Genomic DNA, 26,795 nt, shown 5'->3' on the forward strand with positions numbered 1-26,795 from the left:
GTGACCAAATCAAACTCTACAAAAAAAGCACAAAGCTCCAGGGTGAGTCTTGACATCAGCTGCTGGCTTTGATGGGAGAAGGGCCATTTAAGGCCCCTATTGTGGTGGCAAAGCCTTAATGGGCACCCCCTGGCCTTGGAACCCAATCAGCGGGCTTCAAAGAGGAGAATCCAGGCTGTGGAGAGGACCCAAATGGGTCCTTGCTACAATTTCGGTCATCTTTGCCCAATCTCTCTCTCTCTCTCTCTCTCTCTCTCTCTCTCACACACACACACACGTCTGTCATATTGCCAGGGACACTGCTAGATAAATAAACTGATTAGTCACGGAATCCAGAGTCATCTTGGCTGCACTGACAACACGTCTACTTGCGCCGAATTAAAAGGAAAAAAGAAACACTTAAATGGCTTTGCTTCCCTCACCCCACCCTGGGACATGTTTTTAAAGGAACAAGAAGCCAAACCACTCTGATCTTTCTTCGCGAAAAGATTTCAAGTTTTTATTTGCCGCTACCCCAAAGGTCTTTTTATCCCCACCACCCCTTCCTCTTTTCTCCAAATTCAAGGGAAAATCTAGTCTTATCGGGAAGCAAGATCAGCTGCTCCCTAATGCCCTCTTGTGGTCCTGCCATGGAAGCGCGGGCATCTGGCACACCCCAAACCTTTTCGAATAGCAAAGGATTCTCCCGCCTTCCCCCAGCTATGGATTATTATATACACACACATACATTTATATACACAGATTTTTTTTTAATGCTGCTATGCCAAAAATGCACCAGTGTCTTCCTTCCCTCTGTCTCCACTAAGATGAACATTGGTAGTCCCATTGATAAGGATCGGAGGGGGGGAGGGAGGTTTTCATATCTGGGCCTAAATTCTGCAGCAGATTTATGGCCTCGCCCAGCCTGGAAACAATACACAACCAACCTCTGCATAATCCAGGGGGTGGGTTGGGGGGGACCACCACGATTATAAGTCGCAAGGCTGCGGAAAGAAAGCAGTCAGCCCTGAAATGCTTTTTGCGGGGCTTCGTGGGAAAGCCGGAATTTCAGGGCTGATGCTTCATGCCGTCAGCAGCATCCCTTGCTCAGGTAGCCGAACAAGAAAAGACTGCATTGGAGAAGGGAGGGGAGAGACTCGTTTTTCAAGAATGAGAAAAGAGGGAGAGCTAAGCACCAGGGACACACGTTGCTTTGACGCCACCGAGTTAGTTTAAAATTCTGGCTTCCCATCTTGGCCGCTGGCAAGAAGAAGAGATGCTCCCCACGCCACACACACACACACACACACTGCCCGCTCCTGACAATGCAGTAGAGAGGTAAATGGCAGGGCCAGCCAGACACACGCAGACAGGCAGCTCAGCTCGGTTAAGATGCTGTCTCTGGAAGCCAATTCAAAATCAAATCAAATCTTCATTGTTACGGTCATTTGACCAGCAAAGTAGCTGAATTCAGGCCGGCAGAGTAAAGAGGGTGTTCCCCTCCATCAAAGACACCACCTCAGACACCCGTCTCCTTCCAGCGAGAAGGAGAGCAGATCTGCGGTGGCCGGCTTCATCCAAGAAGAGGAAGAGGAGGACTCCCTTGCATGTGAGAGCAGGGCTGCAAAGTTGGGTTGACTGCATTACTCCAGGGGTTCTCACATTTGGGCCCCTAGATGTTGTGGGACTCCAATGCCCATCGCCCCCTGCCTTTAACAAATGAGGCAGGGGGCAATGGGGGTTGTAGTCCAACCGCCTTGGGACCACTTATGAGAGGCGGAATAGGAATCAAACAATGAATACATCATTAAAAACAACATAAGTCAAACTGGAGAACCCCTGGGCTAATAAAACCTTCAATGTCCCCAATTAAGAGGGCAACAGACTTCCTTAAAATATTAATTTTAATACAAGTACCTACAAGAACTCCATACGGCCAGCACCTCCTCAGAAGAGGTTTTCCACCTTCTGTCCCTGATCATCGCCGAAGATGGAGCCCACTGTTTTTGAGCCCATCAAAAACCCAGCACAGAACATGAGCTTTTTGCTGCCCGACTATTGTATTATTATGTCTTGTTTCCACAGTCAGACAGGTGTTATTGACTGGTTTGTTTTATCCAGACATCGAGTCCTTCCCAAGGACCTGGGATGCCTGAATTTTATTGTCAATTGTTATAGATATCGTCGCAGAATATAGGCTGTTCCCAGTAAAGCTGCTTTTTGTAATTGGCTGATGGTGATTTCTGTGGCCCCTCTGGTGTTGAGGTGCTCCTCAAGGTCTTTTGGGACTGCACCCAGGGCGCCAATTACCACTGGGATTATTTGGGCCTTTTTCTGCCACAGCCTTTCAATTTCAATTTGTAGATCTTTGTATTTGGTGATTTTTTCTATTTCTTTTTCTTCTATTCTGCTATCCCCTGGTATTGCTATGTCGATTATTTTGACTTGTTTTTCTTTCTTCTCGATGATGATGATGATGATTATTATTATTATTATTATTATTATTATTTCTACACCGCCCTTCCAAAAATAGCTCAGGGCGGTTTACAAAGAGAAATAACAAATAAATAAGATGGTTCATATTTTACTCATATGCAAGCATATGCAGACTTAATGCATTAATCAAATTGATTAATCATTAATTCAAACTTGTATGATTAAATCCGCTTCACTGCTTAGATCGGGTGCAGCCCTCCCTATCAGGCATTGGCTGTGTTGCTGTGATGTCACGGAATGTTAACTGCTCAGGGCCAATGTGTTCATTCAGATGTCAGGCAAAACTAAGGTTAGGCATGACAATCACACGTTTGCAAACACAGACATCTTATGCAATACAGGCAAAAATATAGCATGAGCCCTGCTAATAGGACATGGAATTTGAAGTGAAAGAGAACAGTAGAAAGCAGCCAGGAGGAGGTGGAACCAACACAAATATGAATACGAATGAGACAAATATTTATGTACTGCTTTTCCACAAAACAGTTCACATAGATATCAAACAAACACCACATAAATACATAAATAAGATGCCTCCCGGTCCCCTAAAGGGCTCACAATCAAAAAAGAAACAGAAGATCGACACCAGCAACAGCCACTGGAGGGATGCTGTGTTGGGGACGGATAGGGCCAGTTGCTCTCCCCCTGCTAAATATAAGAGAATCGCCACTTTTAAATGGCGCCTCTTTGCTCAGCAGGGGAAGCAAACTTGCCTCCCTTGCAGGGTGGCGGTAAGGACAGCAGAGAGAATGAGCTTAAAAAACCGCTCTTTGAATGTGAACTCCTTTTTGAAACCTATTTGACAGGAAACAGCTAAAAGAAGAGAGCAAGCCAGGACAGAAATCTGGCTTTGTTTTATTTCTAAAGCGATCTCAAGTCTGATATTATCTGTCTGGGCTGCATTTGGGTTTGCTTAGCTCTCTTTCTGTCCTTTTAAGGGCACAAAACACGCTCCATTAAGTGCTTCCAAACAAAAACACAAAATAACAAACCCAAGAGTTCACAGAGCCCAATTCATCTGGAAGCAGGGGATGGGGCCCTAATTCAGCAGGAGAGCATCTGCTTGGCCCGCAGAAGGTCCCGGGTTCCATCCCTGGCAGCCTCTCCAGGTAGGGCTGGGAGAGACCCTGAGCCTGAAACCGTGGAGAGCTGCTGCCAGTCAGTGTGGACAATACTGAGCAAGATGGACCAAGGGTCTGACTCAGTAGAAGGCAGCTTCCAATATTCCCATGTACGTTCTCTTACCCAAGATCCATTGCAACGCGTTTCTGTGCAGTTTTTAAGCAGGCTTGTGCAGAAGAATCATCGAGTGGATTTGAGCCCAAAGTATCTTAAAGCCCCCTTCCCCCCAGATAGGGTTGCCACGTCCCCCGGAATTTAGGGTAGCCCCCAGATTTTGTCTCCTCCACCCAGCTGCTAAATTCCACCCGGATTTACACGGATTTTCAAATGAGCGGCCCAGATTTTACTCTGGATCCGATCACACGGGAGAGCAGAGAAAGAGGGGGAAAGTATACAAATCTGTCAAATAAATAAATAAATAGAATGCAAACGGGGTGCGCATAATTTGCACAATATGCCAATCAGGCCACCTGGATTTGGGACGCTCGGCTATAGTGACCCCTACCCCTGGACCCGTCCAATCACTCGGTCTTTCGGAATAGTGCCACCGAAGTGTCCAAACGTGACTAGTAGCATACCACACAGCCCGCCAGCATCCGATTCGGGACATCCGATTCGGGACATCCCTAGCTCTCGAACCCGGCACCCCCGTGGCATGCTTCTCACCATAACGTCTTTGTCACAGCGTCCCTGTGCGTTGCAGAGGATTCTGGGAAGTGTTCTAGGGTGTGTTCATCAGTTCACATGGGGCAATCGCCGGACCACGCCACCACACCACCCTGAGTGAACTGAAAGGGCAGTCGGGAAGGCACCCGAGACGGTCGTGACTAGCCGTCCTTGGCTCCCCGTCCGACCCCTGCAAGAAGGACGTCTCGGGTGTGCTCCATTCTGCCCTTTCAGTGAACTTCCAAAGAACTTCTCGTGAAGTTTCCAGTGAACTTCCAAAGACCCCAAGGTTTCGACATGTTTTGCCTGTTTTAAAAGGCACGGTTTGCATGTTTAAAAACGCAAGCCCAGCAGTTCTAAAACTGGCCGAACATAAGAACAGCCCTGCTGGGTCAGACCCAAGGCCTGTCGAGTCCAGCAACCTGTTTCCTCCAGGGGCCCACCAGATGCCTCTGGGAAGCCCCTAAGCTGGAGATGAAGGCATATCCCCTCTCCTGCTGTGGCTCCCCTGCAACCGGGATTCGGAGGCATCCTGTCTCTGAGCCTGGAAGTAACCTAGAGCCACCAGACTAGTAGCCATTGATAGACCTGTCCTCCATGAATTGGTCCAAGCCCCTTTTAAAGCCATCCAAGCTGGTGGACATCACCACGTCCTGTGACAGAGAGCTCCACAAATAATACACTGTGTGAAAGTTTCCTGGTCCTCAAGAAGACTGAACTAAGTTTCCTGGTCCTCAAGAAGACTAAACTAATGACAACGGGTACAGCAACCAGTCTCGGAATTGACAATGAAGACATTGAAGGGGTGGATAGCTTCTGCCTTTTAGGAGCGACCGTCAACAGTCAAGGATCCAGCAGTCAAGAAATGTACTACAGACTAGCACTTGGTAGGGTTGCAATAAACGCCTTGGGAAGGAGATTTAGATGCCATGATGTGTCTACACCGACGAAGATTAGAATCATTCGGACCATGGTTTTCGCCGTGACACTCTATAGATGTGAAAGCTGGACTTTGAAGAAGCAAGCTAGAAAAAGTATTGACACTTTTGAACTTGGGTGCTGGAGAAGACTTCTGAGGACACCATGGACAGTCAGGAAAATAAACAAATGGATCACGGAACAAATCAATCCAGAATTTTCACTCGAGGCACAAATGACCAGGCTCAAACTCTCATACTTTGGACACATTTTGTGAAAACCTAGCTCCCATGAGAAGTCCATAATGCTGGGGAAAGTTGAAGAAAAGAGAAGAGGACAGCCAGCAGCCAGATGGGACTCGATTACGACAGCCATGAATGAACCACTGAGAGACCTGAAAGGCCAAGCTGAAGACAGATCATCCTGGAAAGAATCTTTCTATGTGGCTGCTAAGAGTCGACATCGACTTGACTTAATCAATCAAAAATCCAGTTTCCTGGCCACCAGATTCAGGGGATGACCTTGGGTTCTACAGGTAGTGTTGTGAGAGAGGGAGAGAAGAACTTCTCCCGAATCACAGATAGATTATCAGTTACATATTAGTACATATATTAGTGTGTCCATGAGATCACTGCTACTGTGTCACCAGAAATAAGCAACTAGTTTAGATTACCTCTAGCCTGACCTGTGCCTTCTTCCTCCTAAGTGGAGGAGAGGTTTATCTCTTGTAAATTTAATCAGCATATCTCACAAGTAAATTTCATCAGCTTATCAGCTACTTACTTTTTAGAAGTGGTTTGTTAACCAGTTCAGACACTTGGGACTCAATTTCATGCAGCATAATATTATACAGCAGACACTTTTTGTTTGCAAAGGAGATTTTTTAAAAAATGAACACAGATGGTAATTTGTTCCCCATGATAAACGACTGTTATGGTTCTTAACTGTTTATTTTCCACTGTTTAAAAATAATAATGGTGTGGTTTTTTTTACAAAATCAAAGATACTCCTCTGGATTTAAAGCAAAACAGAACAGGAAGAGAAAACATCCATCACAAAAATTGAAAGCTGGGTGTCTGATTATCAACCTGCTTATTCTGAACTGGTTAATGCTTTTTATGTTGAGAGATTTGGTTCCAGTTCCAAGCAATGAAGAGGTTTTTTTTGGTCAGGTTTAGTTATAGTTCAATGCAGGAGGTGGGGGGGGGATCCCTCTCTGAACCAGTTTGTGGGTTCCGATCCAGGTCAGGCTCAACTTCCCAGTTACTGGCCACTCTGGACTGACCTTCAAGTCAGGAGTTAGAAGAACAGTTTGTGCAGGAACAGAGGGCTTCTCTGTAAGCGAGCCATTTCTTGCTGTTTTGGAGAACCATTTCAGGTACAAGAACAATCCACTTTTAACTCCACTTTTAACCTGGGGGGGGGGAGTTTGAAATGGTACTGGCAGTCTGTCCTCATCGCAGTCCCATGATCCAGTCACCAGCGTTCAAGAGGAGAGACGGTGTGGATTTTCGATTCCCACTGCCCTGTCAGGATGCCAGCCTTCACAAATGCAACCCGATGCCAGGAAAAGCGCAGCCTAGAAATCATTTAAAATAATTGCCGGGAATGAAAATGGGATGTTGATAGGAACAAAGCAGGCCTGGCAGATCCTCTCCGGAACGCTGGCCAAATCTTAAAAGCGACTTTCGTCACTCCATGGCTTGGGAGACTTCAGTCCAAGTTATCCAGCAACACCACCATGGCTATGGCTGTAATTTCCAAGAACTTCAGAGGCGGCTTGGCCAAAAATATGCAAAATCAAAAGGAAGGATCTATTCCCCCCCCCCCAATCTGGCCTTAAGAAAAGCAACTTATAAAATTCCCAGCGAGGAAGAAAGCGAAGCATAAGGAAATCACTGAGCTATGGCAGACTCTGTACTCACAGATCAGTTGCGGGACGGAAAGAGAGATTTATGACGGCCGGGTTTTCTCCTCCTCTGAGCCGGATCGCTAGTTCTTTAATAGCTGCAAGACAGGCTCAAATCCAACAGGTGAAGGCTCTGACTGTTGCTTCCCACTATCAACATTTTCCAAGGAGAAATCTCCACTCCATTCTAGGGCATTCGGAGGAAGTGCGTCATAACGTTTTTTCCGAGAGACAGAAGTTATTCCAATTCAAAATTTCTTCTAAAATAACTGGTAGTGGAATATGCTGGAACAGTAATTCCCAAACTGGGTGTCTAGGCACACGGTGTTGAGAGGTAAATTAAGGCTCCAATTAACTTTCAACTATATACAAACTACCAAGCGACAGATGACGCTGTCCACGTTTCATCTCTATAAGATATAGGAAAAACCTGACCAATCTGCTGGGAGTGGATAATTCTGCCCGTTTGGGCACAATCAGATAATTAAATCACTCCTAATACATGGGCGTCATGGATTTATCCTTATTCTCAGTGGAGGCTGCCCACTGCATCTCTGTGTGAGTCACTGTTCTGGGTTCTCCTCCGACTAATCCGCCTTTTCAAAAAGCACACAATTCTGTTGCACGGGAGCCGACGAAAGCATTCTTTCACTCTGGACGTGCATCAGCATGGCCTGATTTCAGAGGAGGCTGCTTATGCATCTCTGCAGGAGTCACTGGGGTTAAGTGAAATTGCCTTACGGGGACCAGGCCGCTTTCTAAAGTAAAAGGGGTTAGTGATCCTTCAAGAAAATGACATCGCTTGGAGAGTCTGTTGCCAAAATGTTGCCAAAATGTCAATTTCAAAAGTTAAAATAAAAAAATAAAACACTGCATCATCCTTTGGAGAGGAGAGCTGGTCTTGTGGGAGCAAGCATGACTTGTCCCCTTAGCTAAGCAGGGTCTGCCCTGGTTGCATCTGAAAGGGAGACTTGATGTGTGAGCACTGCAAGAGATTCCCCTCAGGGGATGAAGCCGCTCTGGGAAGAGCAGAAGGTTTCAAGTTCCTTACCAGGCAGCATCTCCAAGATAGGGCCAAGAGAGACTCCTGCCTGCAACCTTGGAAAAGCTAGCGCCAGTCTGTGTAGACAAGACTGAGCTAGATGGACCTATGGTCTGACTCAGTATATGTGTTGTGTGTATTGGTTAGAGTGCTGGACTAGGACCGGGGAGACCCGAGTTCAAATCCCCATTCAGCCATGAGACTTGCTGGGTGACTCTGGGCCAGTCACTTCTCTCTCAGCCTAACCTACTTCACAGGGTTGTTGTGAGGAGAAACTTAAGTATGTAGTGCATTGCTCTGGGCTACTTGGAGGAAGAGTGGGATATAAAATTTAAAAATAAAAAAATAAAATGGCAGCTTCCTATGTTCCTTCCAAAAAAATTTACAAGCAGGGCATGAAGGAAATAGGCCACTTTGGTTTGTCATCAGAATCAGGTAGATTGCTTCTGAAACTGGAGGTTCCATTTATTTTATGTATCTATCATTCAATTTATATACTGCCTCTCATCCCAAGGCGGTTTATTTATCCCAATGTGGTTTACAAAAGTCATTACAATAACATTCCATAGAATCACATCAAAATCAATTAAGACCATAAAAAACATTAAATCACCCAAAGCAACAGCCATAAAAAAGAGATGTAGCCATCACAAGGGCTATTAAGCCTCTCCTCCTCTACGAATCTGTTTGACCAGGCCAGCAGCCACATCCTGAAACAGTGAAAGCCATTCGCTAATTATACTTTATGTGAATGAGCCCTTTCTTTTGTCTGTTTCCCTTTCATGATCAAACAAGAAAACCTTTCCCTCTCTAATCCCTAATGGGTGAGGGCTGGTGATGCTTCCTCCGTGGAAAGAGAGAGAATATGCTCAGAGGCACCCTCTTATTTCTTCAGATCAGGCGGGTTCTGGGATTCAGCAGCACACGTCAGCTAACCCTCCACATTTTCCAGCAGCAACACAGGAAGCGGCCTTCTACTGAGTCAGACCCTTGGTCCATCTAGCTCAGGACTGTCTACCCAGACTGGCAGCGGCTTCTCCAAGGCTGCAGGCAGGAGTCTCTCTCAGCCCTCTCTTGGAGAAGCTGCCAGGGAGGGAACTTGGGACCTAGATGCTCTCCCCAGAGTGGCTCCATCCCCTAATAAGGGGAATAGCTTACGGTGCTCACACATGGCATCTCCCATCCAAATGCAAACCAGGGTGGACCCTGCTTAGCAAAGGGGAGAATTCATGCTTGCAACCACAAGACCAGCTCTCCTCCAAAGCAGTCAAAAGCCGTCCGGCTGGATCAGGCCCAAGGTCCATCCAGGCCTAGCACCCCGTTTCCAGCCCGAGGAAGCTCAAGAACGGAAGGAAAAGGCAACGACTTGACCATTCTCTGTCCTCGGCATGTTAACTTGGGGGTAGACTGCTCCTGCCCAGGAAGGCTCCATTAAGCTGCTCTGGCTGGCAGCCACCGCGAAACCCATCTACTACTTTGGCCCTTCAAAAACCCATCTCCACGCCCGGCCTGTCCTCACGCATCTCTTTCCAAAAATGGAGCATACATATGAAGAGACACTGGTCTCTCGGCCAGCGTTGTATACTCTGTCTGGAAGCAGATCTCTAAGGCCCCGAGCCTAATACTCTTTCCGAGCTTTGCCGGCTGAGATCCTTTTCGCCAAAGGCAGAAGTCGAGACCTCCTCTCCGAGCCATGGCATAACCCCCGCCCTGGCTTTTGCGCTCAGTCTTTTGACAGCATCTACAACAACGCCGAAGATCTTAAAACTCATGAGGCCATCTAGCTCAGCACGGTCTGCACCTGCCGGCAGCAGCTCCCTTCGATTTCAGACAAAGGTCTTTCCCAGCCCTTCCTGGAGATGCCGCCGCCAGTGCCTTGTCTGGGACCTTCTCGGCACACCCTTCCACTGAGTGGCAGACGCTTCCTGCTGTACCTGTGCCCCTGCTTTCTATTAAGCCAGACTCTCCGTACGGGCACTGACTGGCAGCAGCAGCTCGCCAAGCTCGGTGCTGGCACTGACGGGCAGCAGCCCACCAGGATTTAAAGTCGGTTTTGTGGTGGGTGGGTTTTTCTTTCCCAGCCCTCCGCGCCCGCAGATGGGTTGAACCTGGGACCTCCTTCTGCAGGTAAAGCAGGTGCTCCGCCATGGCGTGACACCTTTGGTCTTCCGAGTCTGAGATTTCCCACCCGGGTTGAAAACCAAGCGGCACACTTTGCCTGCAAACTGGGACAGAGCGGTGTGCGCGTCGTGTTTGTGTGTGTGTGTGTGAGCCACGATCTCTCCCAAATCCAAAGTGGGGCACTCCTCGCTCCCTCCTGTCAGCCCCGGCCCCATTCCACCCGCAGACCCCTCTCTCCCTCCGCACCTGCCTTTCCCCGAGGTCCAGTTGCGCATCGTCCCGCTGGCCCACCGCCACGCCAGGGGGGAAAAAAACCTGTCCGGGGCGAGGGCCGCACGGCACCCACATCCGGGGCCCGGCTTGGCTGGGGGGCGGAGGACCCAGAGGGGGCCAACATGCCCCCCTCGCGCCCCCCAAGACCTCCAGCCACCCGCTGCTGCAGTACCAGCTGTTGGGCACCCATCCCAGCCTGGGAAGCCAGAAAGCCAAGCCAAGCCACGCCGGGGGGGGGGGTCCAGACTGGGGTAAAGGGGGGGGGTCCTGCCCGCTGGGACGCCGCTGGCCCTCTCCAAGGCGCCCCCCCCCCCCCGCCCGCTCCCCCCAGGCTTACTTGTCGCCTTCTTCGCTCTCGCAGTCGAAGCTGACCCCTTTACGCAGCAAGGCGGCGCGCCGGCTCCTCAACCTGGACAAGGGAGCCGCCTCCAGGGCCATCCTCCATGCCCCGCTCCCCGCCAAGCAGCTCGGCGATCCTGGGCTGGGAAGCCGCCCGCCGGAGCTCCCCCAGCGGCAGGGCTCCTTTCCAGCCCCGCCCGGGATGATCCGCCCAGCTTTGGAGAGGGGCGCACCGAGGGAGGAGGAGGAGGAGAGGCGGGCAGAGAGGCCGGAGAGGCGCACGGGAGGAGCCACCCCCAGCCAGTCCTGCCCCTCCGAGCCTCCCTCCCAGCCCCAGGGAGCAGCAGGCGGCGGCGCTCTGCACGTGCTCAGAGGCCCGCTGCTTTCGCCGCCAGGGCTTCCGCGTGGGTGGGTCGGGGGCCCACGCAGAGGGAGCGGGCAGCAGATCTCACCGCCACGTGATTGTCGACACTGACTGGCAGCTGCTGCTCTCCAAAGTTCCAGGCGGGGGTTCCACAGGAAGCTGCCTCCTACTGAGCCTGGCCATTGCTCCAGCTAGCTCAACATTGTCTACTCTGACCGGCAGTGGCTTTCCAAGGTTCCAGGCAGGGGTCTTTTCCCCAGTCCTGCCTGGAGGATGCTACCAGGGACTGTAGCTGGGTGCTTAGGCGTGCAAAGCAGATGCCCTCACCACTGAGCTGCAGGCAGCCCCATATTTCTGTACACAGCCCCAAACATCCGTCGCTGGACAGCTCGCCATGTTCCCCAGCACTTTTGCGAAACATTTAGCGTGCCTTGCAGATATTCACTCAGCAATCGTGCAGCGACTGACGTTTCGCCTGGACATCATCATGTTTCAAACTTGCAGCAAGCAGCTACTTTTAATTCTCTTTTTTCAGAAGTCCTGTCTGCGTGTTTTTTTTACTTCGAGTCACTGCAAGCCGAACACTGACCCTTCTCACGCCCCAAAGAGGACACCACACCTCTTAGCCTTTTTCCTTCCTTTTTTTTAAAGTGCATTTCAATGCTTGCAGGAAAGTGCCTTTTACAGAGGATATAATCACCATGATTATAGCAAAGGACCCGCTGCCAGGGCCTTCTGGTCTGCCAGATCCCATGACGAGACTGTGCCGGTGCCCAGCCTTTTAGTAAAACCAAATGGAGATGCTTCTTCCCTGGATTGTGGTCACACCAGCTGTGAGCTTCTTTCCGTCGTCATCAATTGGCGAAGGACACAACTGGGTTTCTCTGGGCCTTTGGTCAGCCTACGTCGGTGCAACACATTTACCATTGTTTAACATCCCCCAAATCTAAGATTCCACAAGCACAATGTCATAAGAAGAGCCCTGCTGGATCAGGCCCAAGGAAGCCCAGCTAGTCCAGCATCCTGTTTCACACAGTGGCCCACCAGATGCTGGAGTTGGCCTATAGCCCTCAGACTAGTAGCCCTTGATAGACTTGTCCTCCATAAATTTATCCAAGCCCTTCTCAAAGCCATCCAGGCTGTTGGCTGTCACCACATCTTGTGGCAGAGAATTCCATAGCTGAATTGTGCACTGTGTGAAGAAGTACTTCAGCGTCCTCAGTTTCTTGGCAATCCGTTTCATGGGATGACCCCTGGTTCTAGTGACGTGAGAAGGAGTTGGTAGTATCGATGCTATTAGTATTTCATATTCAGACTGCTGTTATTAGTGTTTCTTTTTTGGTCTTCTCTTACCTATTTGTACTTCTGTATTTAAAGAAATGTTGTTTTCCATGCTTGGCGGTTGGTCACAGGCTGTAATAAAATGACTGATGAAACGTCAAGGACTCTGTGCTTCCCCAATGCTGTGCCATAAATAGCCAAGAATATTTTTCAATGATGGAATTCCATCTCGATTTCTTTAAACCAACCAACGTCAAACTGGCTCCAACTGCTGGCGTTTGAACAAATTGTCGTTAATACCAATCCCAGTTTGGGCGATATGTAGGGCTGTGGCTAGTCTAAAATCAAATGTGGATGCGTTCAATCTCCTGCGTTGGTGCGTGGAGGAGGGCGGGTCTGTGGATCTGCAGGTCCATGTACCAGGAAACCATGGTTTCCTGTTAAGTATAAACCAAGCTGTGGCAATTTTATTAGTTTCCCCCATTGGTTGGTTTTATATGTTTATATCTGTTCCTAAGCAGAAGACCCGAGTTCAAATTCCCATTCAACCATGAAACTCACTGGGTGACTCTGGGCCAGTCATGTCTCTCTCAGCCTAACCTACCTCACAGGGTTGTTGTGAATATAAAAATAAGCATGTACTCTGAGCTCCTTGGAGGAAGTCCAGGATATAAATGAAATACATACATACATACATACATACATACATACATACATACATACATACGGTACATACATACATACCCTGAGAGTTCTGTTAATGGAGATAGGCACCTTATAAATGCAAATGATTAAAAAGGAGGTGGAATCATGCTCAGTAACGTACATCTTGCAAACTTTGCAAGCAACATGACAAGAGGCATTCCTTGCAGGATTTGCAAAGCTCGGATTGGTCCCAGAGAGCTGCTCTCATGGTGAAAAGGGGGTGGAATTTCACCGCCCTGCTGACACCTCAATAATATTTTCCCTGAGGTGACGGCTTCACCTCGCCTCATGTAAAGGCCGCCCAGGTCCCTTGGGTTTTGGAAACCTGTTTTGGGGGACCTAGTTCCAAGGTACCCCTTGCTCTTCTAAATGAGAGCCATCTGGAAAAAGTCCACGGTGAAAAGCAGAATGACCTCTCTCAGATACATACGGAATTTTGCACTTGGTGAAAGCATGAGAAAGAACAAGGCACAAGTCCTGTGTTCAGGCACAAGTCCTGTGTTCAAAAGAGAAGCTCCGGGTTCCTACGGCATTGGAGGTGACCTCTACCACATTCCCTGCCCAATTTTTGTGTGTGGAGAAAAACATGGGGAGGAACTAGAGGCCCATTATGGGTTTGAAGGAGAAACGCAAGGTCATTCCAACTTTGAAGATCGCCGCCCGCTACCCAAGGCTCGTGACCTCCCAGGAGTGGAATTGAAATGCATCTTGGCAGGCGATCTGTGACCTTGACGGATTTCATTGGGAGAGAAAGCATATTGCGCACTTATCTGCAAAAGGTATCTGCTCGGTACACAGACGTCAACTCTCTCAAACGAATATTTGCAGAAGCGGTTTCTTTCGGGGTAGGGGTGCGGGCCGGACACAGTGGCGGTCTGTGCATGTCTCGGTTCTTTGATGTTGGTAAACTGCTGTCCCTAGTCTGGGTGTTTAGGGATAACCTTATTAAAAGAAATTTGTAACTAGAATGGTCATTCTTCAAGAGTCAATTCCCTCTCCAGGGTCCCTCAGTCAGAGGCAAAGGCTTCTTCTAACTCCCAGGGTTTGACGGAAGGAACAGTATTTAATAAGGAAAACTGGGCAAATCAACCCAGTTCTTAGCCATGGCAGATCTCTGGTGCGGTGTTCACATGTGGCACCCTCAGGCAAGTGCTAATTTGCCTTCAGCTTTTTTCCCTGCCTGGCCAGACAGGCATCTCTCCTTTTACTGTGTCTCCAAAACAGATACTGTATGACAATGCATTTTGGATTGATGTCTGGGCCCCCCTTTCAGTTATCCCCCAGAGAACGCCCACCACATTCACTTCCCCACCGTGGACCCCACCCTGACCCAGCCTCCAGGAACTTTGCTGCCGTTCCGGCCAGACACCACCCTTCCTTTCCTTTCTCACTGCCGCTCTGTGGCCGCTTGGTAAACCTGGGGGGTCCCATCCACATAAGGGGCACCCTCACAGAAGAGGCCATTTTGCTCTGGGCCCCCTTGAAACTGGAGTCAGCCCCATGGAGGGCCCCAACATCTTGGGAGTCATGGACCGCCAGCACCTAGACGCGGAACCCCTTCTCAGAGCTGGGTCCAGCCACATCACACACCGAGCTCTAATCCTACAATTACATTTCCCTGGAAAGGGTCCGCCTGGGTCTTTTTGGCCAGAGGTGATCACGAGGCAAAAGAACTCCCTTGGGGTTTGCCCTGCGAGGCGAGAGGTTTTGACCCAAGCCACGGCCTGGTTCTAGGTAAAGAGGGAGGGAGAATGCAGAGAACCTACAGGCTGAACCAGAGATGATTGCATAAGGCGAAGCACGGTTCAGATCGCCTTACTCAGGCAAAGGGACCCGTGCAATGCCTCACAGCAGCACTAGAGGGCAGCAGCCACACACACAGAAGAAAACCAGTTCCTAGGTCCAGAAGACAACCAGATGGCCCTTTCATGGGTCAAATCCACCCTCACTTCTCTTTCTGGGAAGCTGAGTTTCCTTGTCATTTCTGAAGGCAAAAGGTTGCGTCTTCCCCCCCACCCCACACACACCCAAGCCCGTCTTGGTGGGCTGTGCAACACTGAGGGCAGAGAGGAGGAAGCTGTTCTAGAACAAAGCGTTCTATTGCACCAGGAAGCTTGCAAAATATGTCAGGACCTCTGTATTTACAGGCCAGCCAAGACATTCCCAGAGATGTTGGGGTCCGAGACAGGAAATCCAAACAGAGTCCAAACACACTTAAATATGTGTGTGTGTGTGCATGCATGTGCGTACACACACATACACACAGAGAGTCTCTATGGGGTATCTGAGCTGAACTTTGCAATACAAGGGGTAACTTGTCCAAAAAAGAAAAGGGAAAAAAAGATTGGGAACACCTGAGTTAGGGAAATCAAATTTCAAAAGAGTTACCAGGGGATGTGTCCCTCGTCTTCTGCACACCCCGTTCCGTCAGGGCATTGATGCCCCATGGCTGAAGTGTGGTTGTTCACATCTTGCTTGTTCAGTGTGGGGGAAAATAATATAAGGCTATTCGAGCCTTGCAAAAATGCACAGCCCATTTCAAACGGTCTGCCTAAGTTCCTCCCCGCCGCCTGCCCACGGATTCAAAAAGAAACGTGATACTATTTTAGTATGGCAGGGAGGCAGGCTGGTCTTGTTGTAGCAAGCATGAACGGTCCCCTTTGCTAAGCAGGGTCTGCCCTGGTTTTCATTTGGATGGGAGACTACATGTCTCTCATCCCCTTAGGGGATGGGGCCGCTTTGGGAAGAGCACCTGCATCCTTGTTTGCAGAAAGTTCTAAGTTCCCTCCCAGGCAGCATCTCCAAGATAGGGCTAGGAGAGATTCCTGCCTGCAACTTTGGAGAAGCTGCTGCCAGTCTGTGTAGACAACACTAAGCTAGATGGACCAATGGTCTGACTCAGTATATGGCAGCTCCCTGTGGTTCCTCTGTAGTAACTCCAGGAATGTAGGTACAATCTTGGAACCCACTCAGTTTGCATAGGATAAGCAAATCTGACCGAGTAAGGAAAAAAAAAACCCACCTGACACCAGCCCTGAGTGTTTTCGGTTGGCAAGGTCATCCTGCCCGCTAGGTGGTAGATCTAGGCAGTTGCCTAGGGCGCCAGCTTTGGAGGGAGGTGGGGCGTAGCTCAGGCACTATGATTTTGCTTTGCTGCTGTCAGAAGTGGGTCCCCCCCTCCACCCCATTCCAAGGTGCATAACACCTTGAGTGTTGAGCCAGATCAGATAATTAGTAGTAGCACTGTGGGACGCAGACGCATAGTATGCTGGAGGGTTGCCATGCCTGTCTTTCTCTCCTGCAGCCCGGAATTTTAATAGCTTCGCTTTTTCCGCTTGCTCCTGTTCTGTCTCGCATTTGGGGGCTATTCTGTTCTGTTGCAATTATTGCATGCAAACATTCACCTTCAGCTGCCACCAGGTGCCTTTTGTCCTTTTTGCATTGCAATAGGCAGGCAGCACAAGCTCCGTTCCCATTGGTGGAAACGCCCAGAGGGCATGGAATATAGGGAACTGCTGCTGACTGAGTCAGACCCTTAGCCTGCCTAGTTCAGCATTGTCTGCACTGACTGGCAGCAACTCTCCAGCATTTCAGGCAGGGTCTTTCCAGCTAGGGTTGCATGATTCTGGCTCCCCAAATCCGGGTGCCTAATTTGCATATGATGTCAATTAGCTTGAAAATCATTTCTGAGCAGAAGAGTGACTGCACGTTTTGTTCCATAACCCCACTTCTACAAGGGCGAGAGCTTAGCTTTTTTTTTTTTGAATGAAAGCTGAAGTTTGGGCAAATCTGGGTGGGCTAAGCAATCTGGGTGAGATGCTTAAAATCCGGGTGCAACCCGAAATTCCGGGGGGGGGGGCATGGTGGCAACTGCACCCCAGCCCTCCCCGGAGAGGCCACCAGAGATTGAACCGGGATGTGGCCTGTGGTGTGTGCACACCACTTTTTTTAATGGATGGGCTTGGGGGAAGAACTCCGGGCTGGACGTCTCTCCCTCTGCTTCTAAAAAAGGCTACTTTTCTGTGTGCAGGGATCTTGTTAGAAGGGGGAAGCATTTCCGCGGCGGAGATCGGGGAAATATTTGCAAATATTAATTTAGGTGGAAATGGGGGAGGAGGGCATGAAATGGTGCTTCATCTCAGGCAGCAAACTGGCTCAAGCCTGCCCGCCCCCCGTGTGCCCGATTCTGCCTCTTGCGGTTGTTTCGAGGTGCTGCCCCCCCTTGCTAAATCCATACCTCTGGCCCTGTTGTTAGTGGGTGGCTTCGCTTTCCGGTTTATGTCTGTTCTGCGGCTGCTCAAGGCCCAAAAGCAAGCCCTGGAGACCTGCCTGCCTGATTAAAAGTGGCCACCTGCTTTTCACCCCAACAGGCAAGACAGAGGGCAGGCAGGGATCTCGCATGCAAAAACCGCTTCCCGCGTGCCGGTCTTGTGGGCGGGGGGCGGGTCAGTGGCTGGCCGCTTGGCCTGTTGAACCCCCGCCTGCCACGCGAAAGATGCAGGGAAACCGGCACGGAGAGGACTCCCCAACCTCCGCCTGAGACCTTTCCTGTCCTCCCTCCTGGGTCTGGCAGCAGAGCGCGCCTCCAAGCCCAGAAGGGGGCCCCTGTTTCTGAAGCTGCCGCCCCCTGGAGCCCCCCTGGGCTGCCGGAGCGAGCCAGGCCGCCGTTGGCTTCTGTCGGTGCGTGTCGCAGCCGCTGCCAGCCTGGGCAAGTCGGTAGGCATCATGCAGGACGCGGAGAAGGGCGGCCGCAGGAGGCGAGAGGCCCCGAAAATCGGTGGTGAGTTCAGCAGAGGGGCAGCAGGGGTGTGTGTGTGTGTGTGTGTGTGTGTGTGTGTGTGTGCGTGCCCCCTTCCAATCTGAGGTGGGGCAGGCAGAGAGGCCTGCGGGGGCAGAGCCTGAAGTCCTCTCTCCTGCTTCATTGGAGCCAGGGACGTCCTTGGGCAGGGTCGTGGCCATAGACACCCATGGCGGCCCGTGGCCCGTGGCCACGAGCCACCAATTCGTGGCTCAGCCTCCTGCCTTCTCCAGGGCCTCTTCCGGAAATGTCGTGTTGGAGATTTTGTGTGTGTTGGCCGGAGGAAGTAATGATTCTCGAGTTTCATTATCAAAGGGTAGTGACCGGGCCGTGGATCTTTTACGTACCTAGCGATGCCCCTGATCAGAGGGGCATTGCTATTAAATGTGTGACCCTTTGCATTGGGCAGGGAAGGGGGGGGGGGAAGGAGTTTCACCAAAACCTCCCCACTATCTAATCTGTTCACACAGCCATCGTGAGAACAAAAAGCCGACTCCCTGGAGGAGTTCTAGCAGCAGGCGCCAAGTACGGAAACGCACAAGCAGGGACTTAATTTGTTTATACTCTGCTGAATGTTGCCGCTGTTGTCCGAGACCTGCAGGGGAGCCTGCTAGCTTGCACCCTGCTTGCAGGAACAGCTATTTGACTTGAACAGATTGAGCCATTTATCTGAGGCGGGCAGGTAGGATCTGGAACCAGCAGATGGGATGACGGCTTTGCAGAGGGAACAGCAGCGACCTCTTCTTGGCGGAAATAGAGCGGTTTTCCTAGCCGTACATGCATTTGAAAAGGCCTCCACTGGCCTAGTCATTTTTTTTTTAAATGTCAAGAACGACTTGCAGAGTTTGCACGATTGCTCAGTTTGGGGAAGGACCACATGCATGCACACACACACGCACACACTCACACTCACACCAGCTTTTGAAGAACAAAGAGAATGCTTTGGGGAATTTGAGGCCCAGAAGCTAGACAGTGCAAATTTACACTTTTAAATTACCGGTATGTATCGATGTTATTGGTATTATTGGTAGTATGAAATGGCTTTCATTGTTTTTATTCTGTTTTACATTTGTTGTTTTAAGTTGTGTACAACGCCTCGAGATACACATATCAGGTGGTATATAAATAAGAGAAATAAAGGTTGTATAATTGGGTTTTATTCATTCATTCATTCATTCACTCATCATATTTATAGAAGCAGAATTTGGTCTTGTTTGTTAGCGTGCAGAAGTGACAACCTTGTCTTTTAACGTCCGTCTTCCAGAAGATTCCGACTATGACCTTGGTGTATTTGGCTGGCTGCTGATCATTTTCGCATTCATCGTTACTGTTTTGACGCTTCCCCTTTCCATCTGTCTGTGTCTAAAGGTAAAGATGCTCCTTGGAGAGCAAAATGTTCCCACTGTGGGATTTCCTCCCCACTCAAAGGAAATAGGTTCAATTCCCAGGTGGGCCCCAGGTTTAATTCTGGACATCTACAATTGAAAGGATCTTGGGTAGTTTGGGAAAAAGACCCCTCCGACCTGGAAAGCTGCAACTCTTATCATCCATAGCCACAGCGGCCATCGTTCAGGGGTAATGGGAGATGTAGTCCAGCATCTGCAGAGCCATCTGTAATCTGTGTGGAAGGCAAGATTCCCTCCGCCTGTATAATATATTTTAATCTCCTTCTAATGTCTTTTAATTTTAGATTATCGGCTGAGGCTCCTGTATTAAACTGAGGGCGTTCTCCATACTGCTGTTTCTTTAGATCAGCCTTCAGGGGACATGAAACCTACATATATATTCAATTTCACTTGCTAATTGTATTTTCCCTTAAATATGGTCAAACAAAGGAAATGTGACAGATTTCCAAAACACACAAGCAGATGTGGGTTGGAGGGGGATGCAACCACCATTCTTTCGTCATCTTTTTGCTTGTTTTGGAAACCCGTCAGAGCACCTTTGACAATAAAGTCGGTCTTGCAGTAAAAGAAGCCTGCCTTGCCGTTCATAGTCTTTGCATCAGCAACGGCCACTGGGAAGGGAATTGCTTGCTCAAAATATTTTGAGAGTGTTCTGAACTCTCATCTTTGGGCACAAAAATGATCAAGGTTTTTTCTTTGTCCCCCAAGTGTGAAAAAAAATTGTGACTTCCTTTCTGCACATCCCACACGCTGAGCAGCTGGTTGTAAACGTTCCGAGCAACGGCGAAATTGGCTGTTCCTTCTATCCTAGGGGGTCCCAAACGGTGGTACTCCAGAGGTTGCTGAACTACAATTCCCATCATGCTCAGCCACAATTTATTGGGGAGTTCAGCAACATCTGGAGTTCAACCACATCTGGGAACCCCTGTAATCTACCCCGTATGTGTGGCAGGTGTTAGATAGTGCCAAAATGGAACAAAATAGACAGAAAAGTGCGTCCTTTTTTTGTCCTTCAGAAATGATCTCTGGTTCTTCTCTCCCCATTGCAGATTGTCCAGGAATATGAGCGAGCCATAATCTTTAGGCTGGGGCGCATCTTAAAAGGGGGTGCAAAGGGGCCGGGTGAGTATCTTACGGTCTGGCATGTGGCACAGTTTTTGTGCTGACCGCCACAAGCGAACACTCCACTTTTTGGGGTACTAAAAGGGAGCGTTGCCTTCTCTTCCCTGGCTTTTGTGTTCCCCAGATGCAGCTGACCACTGTGGGAGGCAGTTTACTGGGATGGTCCAGTATCAGGTCCTCTGGCCTGATCCCGCAGGACTTCTCTTATGTTCTGAAGAGTTTGTCTCTTTCCTTTTTTGTGCAGCATCTCCAGGGACGTTTAGGCACGGCAGGTTTTTCCGTGAGTTTACGGGGAGGCTTTATTGCGAACTTGAAGTTGTCCCAAAAAACAACCGCAAATAGCGGGATTTTTTTTTTACCCCAGATATAAACCGGGCTATACTCTTAACGCGCAGTGAAAAACCCGAATTGTGTGTGAAGTGCTCCCCAATACTCTGGGGTAAACCTAGCCGATATGTGAATGTACCCCCTCCATTCCAGAGGAGATGAGAGTTAAAGGGCTTCCAAAGCTCCTTGGGAAAAACTTCTGGGAGGTTATTCACACTGGGCTTCAGGCTTCAGGGTAAATGTTGAATGAAGCAGCCCCTCCCCTCTGCTCTCAGCTTTTGTTTTCGCAAGTACACATGGCAGGCGTCAGTGTTTTCCTTCCTAGCTAATGGGTGTGGGGGGGGGGGGGAGAGAGAGTTCCCTGCAAAGATAGATCTGCATTTCTGAAGAAAGCATGCCTCTTATCATGCTAATGATTCTACGTCAGCGCCTCTCCCTGTTTGCTCCAGTGTTTTCAGAAAAAGTAGCTTAAAACCAGCATTTAAAAAAACCAGAAATCCCTCCAGATAAGTTAGAATTCGCATCACAAAGCCCGACTTGTGTGTGGTGTGGGTCCAAGGATCTTCTTGTGAGTCTGGGGTAAGTTTGGCTGGTGTGAAGCACACACTCTCTCCCGAAGGAGATTCAGGGCAGAAGCCCCATGTGTCAAGCCTCCTCCTGATAGGGCTGGAGAGACTCCTGCCAGAAACCATGGAGTGCTACTGCCAGTCAGTGTAGACAGTGCTGAGCTAGATGCATCAAGGCTCTGACTCAGCATATGGCAGCTTCCTATCTTCCTAAAATACGCTAAAACACAGGTGGAAGCAAGGCATAAATGGGTTAAAATACACTAAAACACACATGGAAGCAATGCATAAATGGGTGGCTTCACCTCTTTTTCCTGCATGAAAAGAAACTTGCTCACCTGCTCACGTCTGTGCCTCAAAGAGCTGCGTCGAAAGCACAGCTGCAGCAACCGGCTGAGAAGTTGGCAACCTCGCTTCCAGCTGGCGCAGGAACTCAGGGGTCCTCTTGCTCGTCTGCCTTTTCCTCGTGCACAGAGAGCATCCGTTATATGGCTGTAATATGGGTTAACGGCTGTGATTTCTTTCCCTGCAGGTCTCTTCTTTGTCCTGCCCTGCACAGACAACATTGTCATCGTGGACATGAGGACGATAACATTCGATATACCACCCCAGGAAGTAAATGCGCTCTCCTTCTTCCTCCCATTTTGGATTCCAGATTATAAATAGAGTCAGACCGCCAGAATGCCCCCCCTTCCCCCCTCCTTTCTAGCATTATTTATTTATTTATTTATTTATTAGATTTATATACCGCCCTTCAAAAATGGCTCAGGGCAGTTTACAGCATGATAAAAACAATGAAAACAAGTCAACAATTAAAATCAAACTGTTAAAACACAATAAAACCAATTAAACAGCTAAAAACCCTGGAAAGCAGGACAACAATTTAAACAATAATTTAAAACGGTTGGTCAATCATTTAAAATCCTGGAAGGCCAGGCCAAACAGGCTCTCCTGAAGGACAGTAATGATCTCAAATTACGGATTTCTGCCAGGAGCGCATTCCACAGCCCAGGAGCTGCTACAGAGAAGGCCCTGCCTCTGAGCTGCCACCAGACGAACCGGTAGCAACTGGAGACAGACCTATAAATGGCAAAAATAAGCTGACTCGCTCACTTTGGTCGACAAAGCATGAGATCTGGCAGAAATGTTGTCAGATAGGTGTGGTTTTATAAAGTAAAAGTGCTCCCCCCAAAAAAACAAATTCCAGCATGGCGGCTAAAAATCCAACATGGCACCACAAGCTTACCTGTTTAAGACCACCAGAACCATGCAAATAGTGATAAGGGCCTGAGATTTGGCACCGTGCGTTTGTCAGATACGTGTGGTTTTAGAAAGGAACGTTAATTTCTGCCCTAGATTCTTACCAAGGATTCTGTGACGGTTTACGTGGACGGCGTGGTTTATTACCGAATTCAGAACGCCGTCCTGGCTGTGGCAAACATCACCAACGCACACCTGGCCACGCGCCTTCTGGCTCAGACCACCCTGAGGAATGTCCTGGGGACCAAGAACCTCTCTCAGATCCTCTCCGACCGAGAGGAAATCGCACACAGCATGCAGGTATGGTCACTCCATGACTGAGCTGCGTCTCTTTGGGGGTGTTCCGGACCATACAGGATCGAGTCTGTATGATTGACATGGGACTGACAGTCTGTTCCGTGGATGTGGCTTTCTTACAAAGATTTCTCTTACCTGGGCAAAGCACAGCGGTGCAGAATGAAGCACAGTCCTGGGAAATCTGTGTCCTAATTGTTTTTGGAGTACTAATTTTATGACTCAGTGGGATGTTTGGTTAATGAGTGAGTGAACCCGTGGCCTTTTGGGGGGGTGTCGCCGAGTTTCAACATGCAGAAACAGAATTTGGTAAAAGATACAGGCCTGGTTTACACAGCCGTTGGGAACAGATCCAGGCTCAGATACTTTATTCCGGTCTTAAACCAGCAAATAGGGAATCTAGGTTTCATGTGGGTTGCCGACATCAGCGTGACTGTGTAAACCCACGCCAAGGGGTAATGACCCGAGATGAACCTGCGAACCCCAGTTTGGTATGGTTCACACACTCACGACAATGTCAGTAACCCACATGAAATCTAGATCCGGATGACTGTGTGGACCACAGAACTCAAGCATCCTGGCTTTTAATTTTTCCCTAAAAGCAAGTTTTGAATGCCAAGACAGACTCAGAAGAGATTGAGCAATGTCTATACAATCTCAGAAGCTTGAGAATGGGAACTCTGTGTGTGTTTGTGTGTGTGTGTGTTTACGGAGACCAGGATTTCCAGGGGCTAGGAGGTGCCTGTGAACTGTAGCCAGCCAGCCTTAACCATGACGAAGAAAGATGATCCTTGTTGCCTCATCACAGAAACACATCCGCAAGATCTGGTGTGGACACGGCCTTCATGACCAAGAGGTTCCGTTGAGTGTTGATTAAGGCTTCTATATTCCTGTTACCTCTGATCAGTATGACCTCTTGCACCATAGCCAGGGATGACACTTTTGACATGGCTGCTCCCACACTTTAATTATTATTTTTTTAACAGTGCACCCTTGACGAGGCTACAGACGACTGGGGAATAATGGTGGAACGGGTGGAGATCAAGGACGTGAAACTGCCGATCCAGCTCCAGAGAGCCATGGCGGCAGAGGCAGAAGCCACCCGCGAAGCAAGAGCAAAGGTGGGAAGCCTGTTTGGCCTGGCTGTGGCCTGAGGATCATCGTCGACAGCCAAAGAGGGAATTAAAAATGGTCGTCCCGTAGGGCTGTTGACGTCTGCCCTTTGGCCTTTGACGGTGGGACATCACGGTGCAGTTTCGGCAATAGCCAAGTCAACATGGAGGCAACCTTCCCAGGCTAAGGACTCAGAGGGGAGGAGTCAGATTCCGAAGGGAAGAGTCGGTCCTTTGTGGCTGGGGATGATGGGAGTTGTAGTCAACTGGGGAACCACAGGGTGGGAACCCCTAGCCTAGATAATAGGCAGGATCGAGAAAGCGGTTTCCTCTGTACTCCAAAGCCCCTTGCTAGATCTGCACCCTTCTCCCCTCCAGGTGATTGCAGCCGAGGGCGAAATGAACGCCTCCCGGGCCCTGAAGGAAGCCTCGATGGTCATCACGGAGTCGCCGGCCGCCCTCCAGCTCCGCTACCTGCAGACGCTGACCACCATCGCGGCCGAGAAGAACTCCACCATCGTGTTCCCCCTGCCCATCGACATGCTGCAGAGCATGATGAGAATGAAGCAATAACTGGGATACGTGATCTAAAAGAGGGGCAGGAGCAACAATGTGTTAATGTAGGCATTAACGGGGGGGGGGGAAGAGAATTCTGCCTATCCAGTGTCCACCTCTGTGCATGTCTTGAGACCGCTGGCAACCCGGGTCCCTTTTGCTGTTCATCTGAACAAGTTGTACTAACTGTACTTTGATCTGGGCTGCGTTGCCAGAAAACCACTTCTGTTTAAATTTTAAAATTTGCCTTTTATAGAATGTTTATTTAATAGAGCATTTGAGTGCCTGCATCTCTCTGCAGTTCAGAAGGATGGGGAGAATATTTCTCTGCATGCCATCACACACACACAGACACATTTTATATGTGTGTGTGTGTGTGTATACACACACACACACATATATACACACATACACATATATACACACATATAAATAAAATGTGTATGTTTTAAAATAGATAATTATACACACACATATATATACACAATATATACACATGCATACCTAATTTTATTTTCTCTACGAGGAATGCACTTTTCCCCAGTGGGGGGAAAAATCCCCTTTCTCTCGAGGATGGCGTGCAGGCTGTCTGTGCACATCCCAATGTTTTGGTACCACTTGCCTCTTCCTGTTTGGGGCATTTAGGCATATCCTTGTTAAAATGTCATTAGTATTATACTGTATTCTCTGATGTTATGTTGTATTGCATGGTTGTAATTACTGGCCATGGACTGAACGAAACAAATTAAAAATGCCATTCATCACTCGAGGTGCCGTTCTTAAAGAGTCCGTTCTTCTCCCAGGGTCTCTGGATCAGGCAGGCAGAAGGGAGGTTGCAGCTGGACCCTGGTAGATCCCTGGGCGAGTTGCAGCCAACTGGCAAAGACTCCCCAAATCTGTATGTTCATAAGAAACGTTGTGAGCAAATCAACCCGGTTCTTAGCCATGGCGGGTCTCTGGTGCGGTGTTCACATGTGGCGCCCTCAGGCAAGTGCCGACTGATGTCTGGGCCCCCCTTTCAATGATCCCCCCGGAGAACGCCCACCACATTCACTTCCTCACCCCGACCCACAAGGCAGCACTCAGAAGCGATATGGCATCAGGGCCTAGTGGGCATTACACCGGCACCTGCTTGTTCCAACCTCCAGGAACTTTGCTGCCGTTCTGGTCATCCACCACCCTTCCTTTCCCTCCCCACTGCCACTCGGTAAACCTGGGGGTCCCATCCACATAAGGGGCCCCCCCATAAGCTGCAGGAGGGGCCACTTTGCCCTCAAACTTGGAGCCAGCCCCATGGAGGGCCCCAACACATGAACTGCCAACACGTAGCCACAGAACCCCGTCTCAGAGCTGGGTCCAGCCACATCACACACCGAGCCCTACTCCTACAATTACATTTCCCTGGAAAGGGTCTCTTTGGCCAGAGATGATCACAAAGCAAAAGAACTCCTTTGGGGTTTGCCCTGCGAGGCGAGAACCTCTCTCTCTTACCACTTTCAGCTCTCAAAAGCCACGGCCTGATCCTAGCTAAGGAGGGAGGAAGAACAGAGAGAACCTCCAGGCTGAACCAGAGATGATTGCATAACAACAACAAATATTTATCTACCGCTTTGCAACAAAAGTTTCCAAAGCGGTTTCCATAGAAAAATAATAAACAAAAATAAGACGGCTCCCTGTCCCCAAAGAGCTCACGATCTAAAAAGAAACACAAGAGAGACACCAGCAACAGTCACTGGAGGTCCTGTGCTGGGGGTGGATCGGGCCAGTTACTCTCCTCCTGCTAAATAAAGAGAATCCCCATGCTAAAATGGTGCCTCTTTGCATAAGGCGAAGAAAGGTTCAGGTCGCCTTACGACAGGTAAAGGGGACCCGTGCAATGCCTCACAGCAGCACTAGAGGGCAGCAGCCACACACAGAAGAAAACCAGTTCCTAGGTCCAGAAGACAACCAGATGGTCCTTTCATGGGTCAAATGCACCCTCACTTCTCTTTCTGGGAAGCTGAGTTTCCTTGTATGACTCATCGGCAGACTGTGCCTGATTTCTGTTCTTTCTGGACCTCGAACTCTTCAGGCTCCTGTTCAAGCCCAACCACTCACACAGGCGGCTGCTGAAAAATCGATACTGGTCCTCCAGTTCTCT

At 49.3% G+C, this 26,795-nt stretch overlaps 2 protein-coding genes across 3 annotated transcripts in view; one reads left to right on the plus strand and one right to left on the minus strand.

Moving 5' to 3' along the window:
* GARNL3 (GTPase activating Rap/RanGAP domain like 3) overlaps positions 1-11,394 on the minus strand; it is an 81,581-nt gene extending 70,187 nt beyond the window's left edge. Inside the window, exon 1 of the mRNA XM_053282041.1 lies at positions 10,864-11,394. Coding sequence (XP_053138016.1) covers positions 10,864-10,964 — 101 coding nt within the window. The 5' untranslated portion in view covers positions 10,965-11,394. The remainder of the gene's footprint in view (positions 1-10,863) is intronic.
* Positions 11,395-17,481: 6,087 nt separating this feature from the next.
* Positions 17,482-25,424, plus strand: LOC128338889 (stomatin-like). 2 transcript variants are annotated; one of them, XM_053282045.1, is made up of 7 exons: positions 17,482-17,995; positions 19,281-19,381; positions 20,469-20,541; positions 21,967-22,049; positions 22,791-22,994; positions 23,975-24,109; positions 24,479-25,424. In XM_053282045.1, exons 1-7 carry the CDS (start codon positions 17,941-17,943, stop codon positions 24,671-24,673), a joined length of 846 nt encoding a protein of 281 aa, XP_053138020.1. In that variant the 5' UTR covers positions 17,482-17,940; the 3' UTR covers positions 24,674-25,424. The 2 variants fall into 2 exon arrangements, with proteins under 2 accessions (XP_053138020.1, XP_053138019.1); XM_053282044.1 differs by having other exon boundaries at positions 17,486-17,995; positions 19,278-19,381.
* Positions 25,425-26,795: the final 1,371 nt, after the last annotated feature.

Source organism: Hemicordylus capensis, chromosome 17, assembly GCF_027244095.1.
Source record: "Hemicordylus capensis ecotype Gifberg chromosome 17, rHemCap1.1.pri, whole genome shotgun sequence".
NCBI lineage: Eukaryota > Metazoa > Chordata > Lepidosauria > Squamata > Cordylidae > Hemicordylus > Hemicordylus capensis.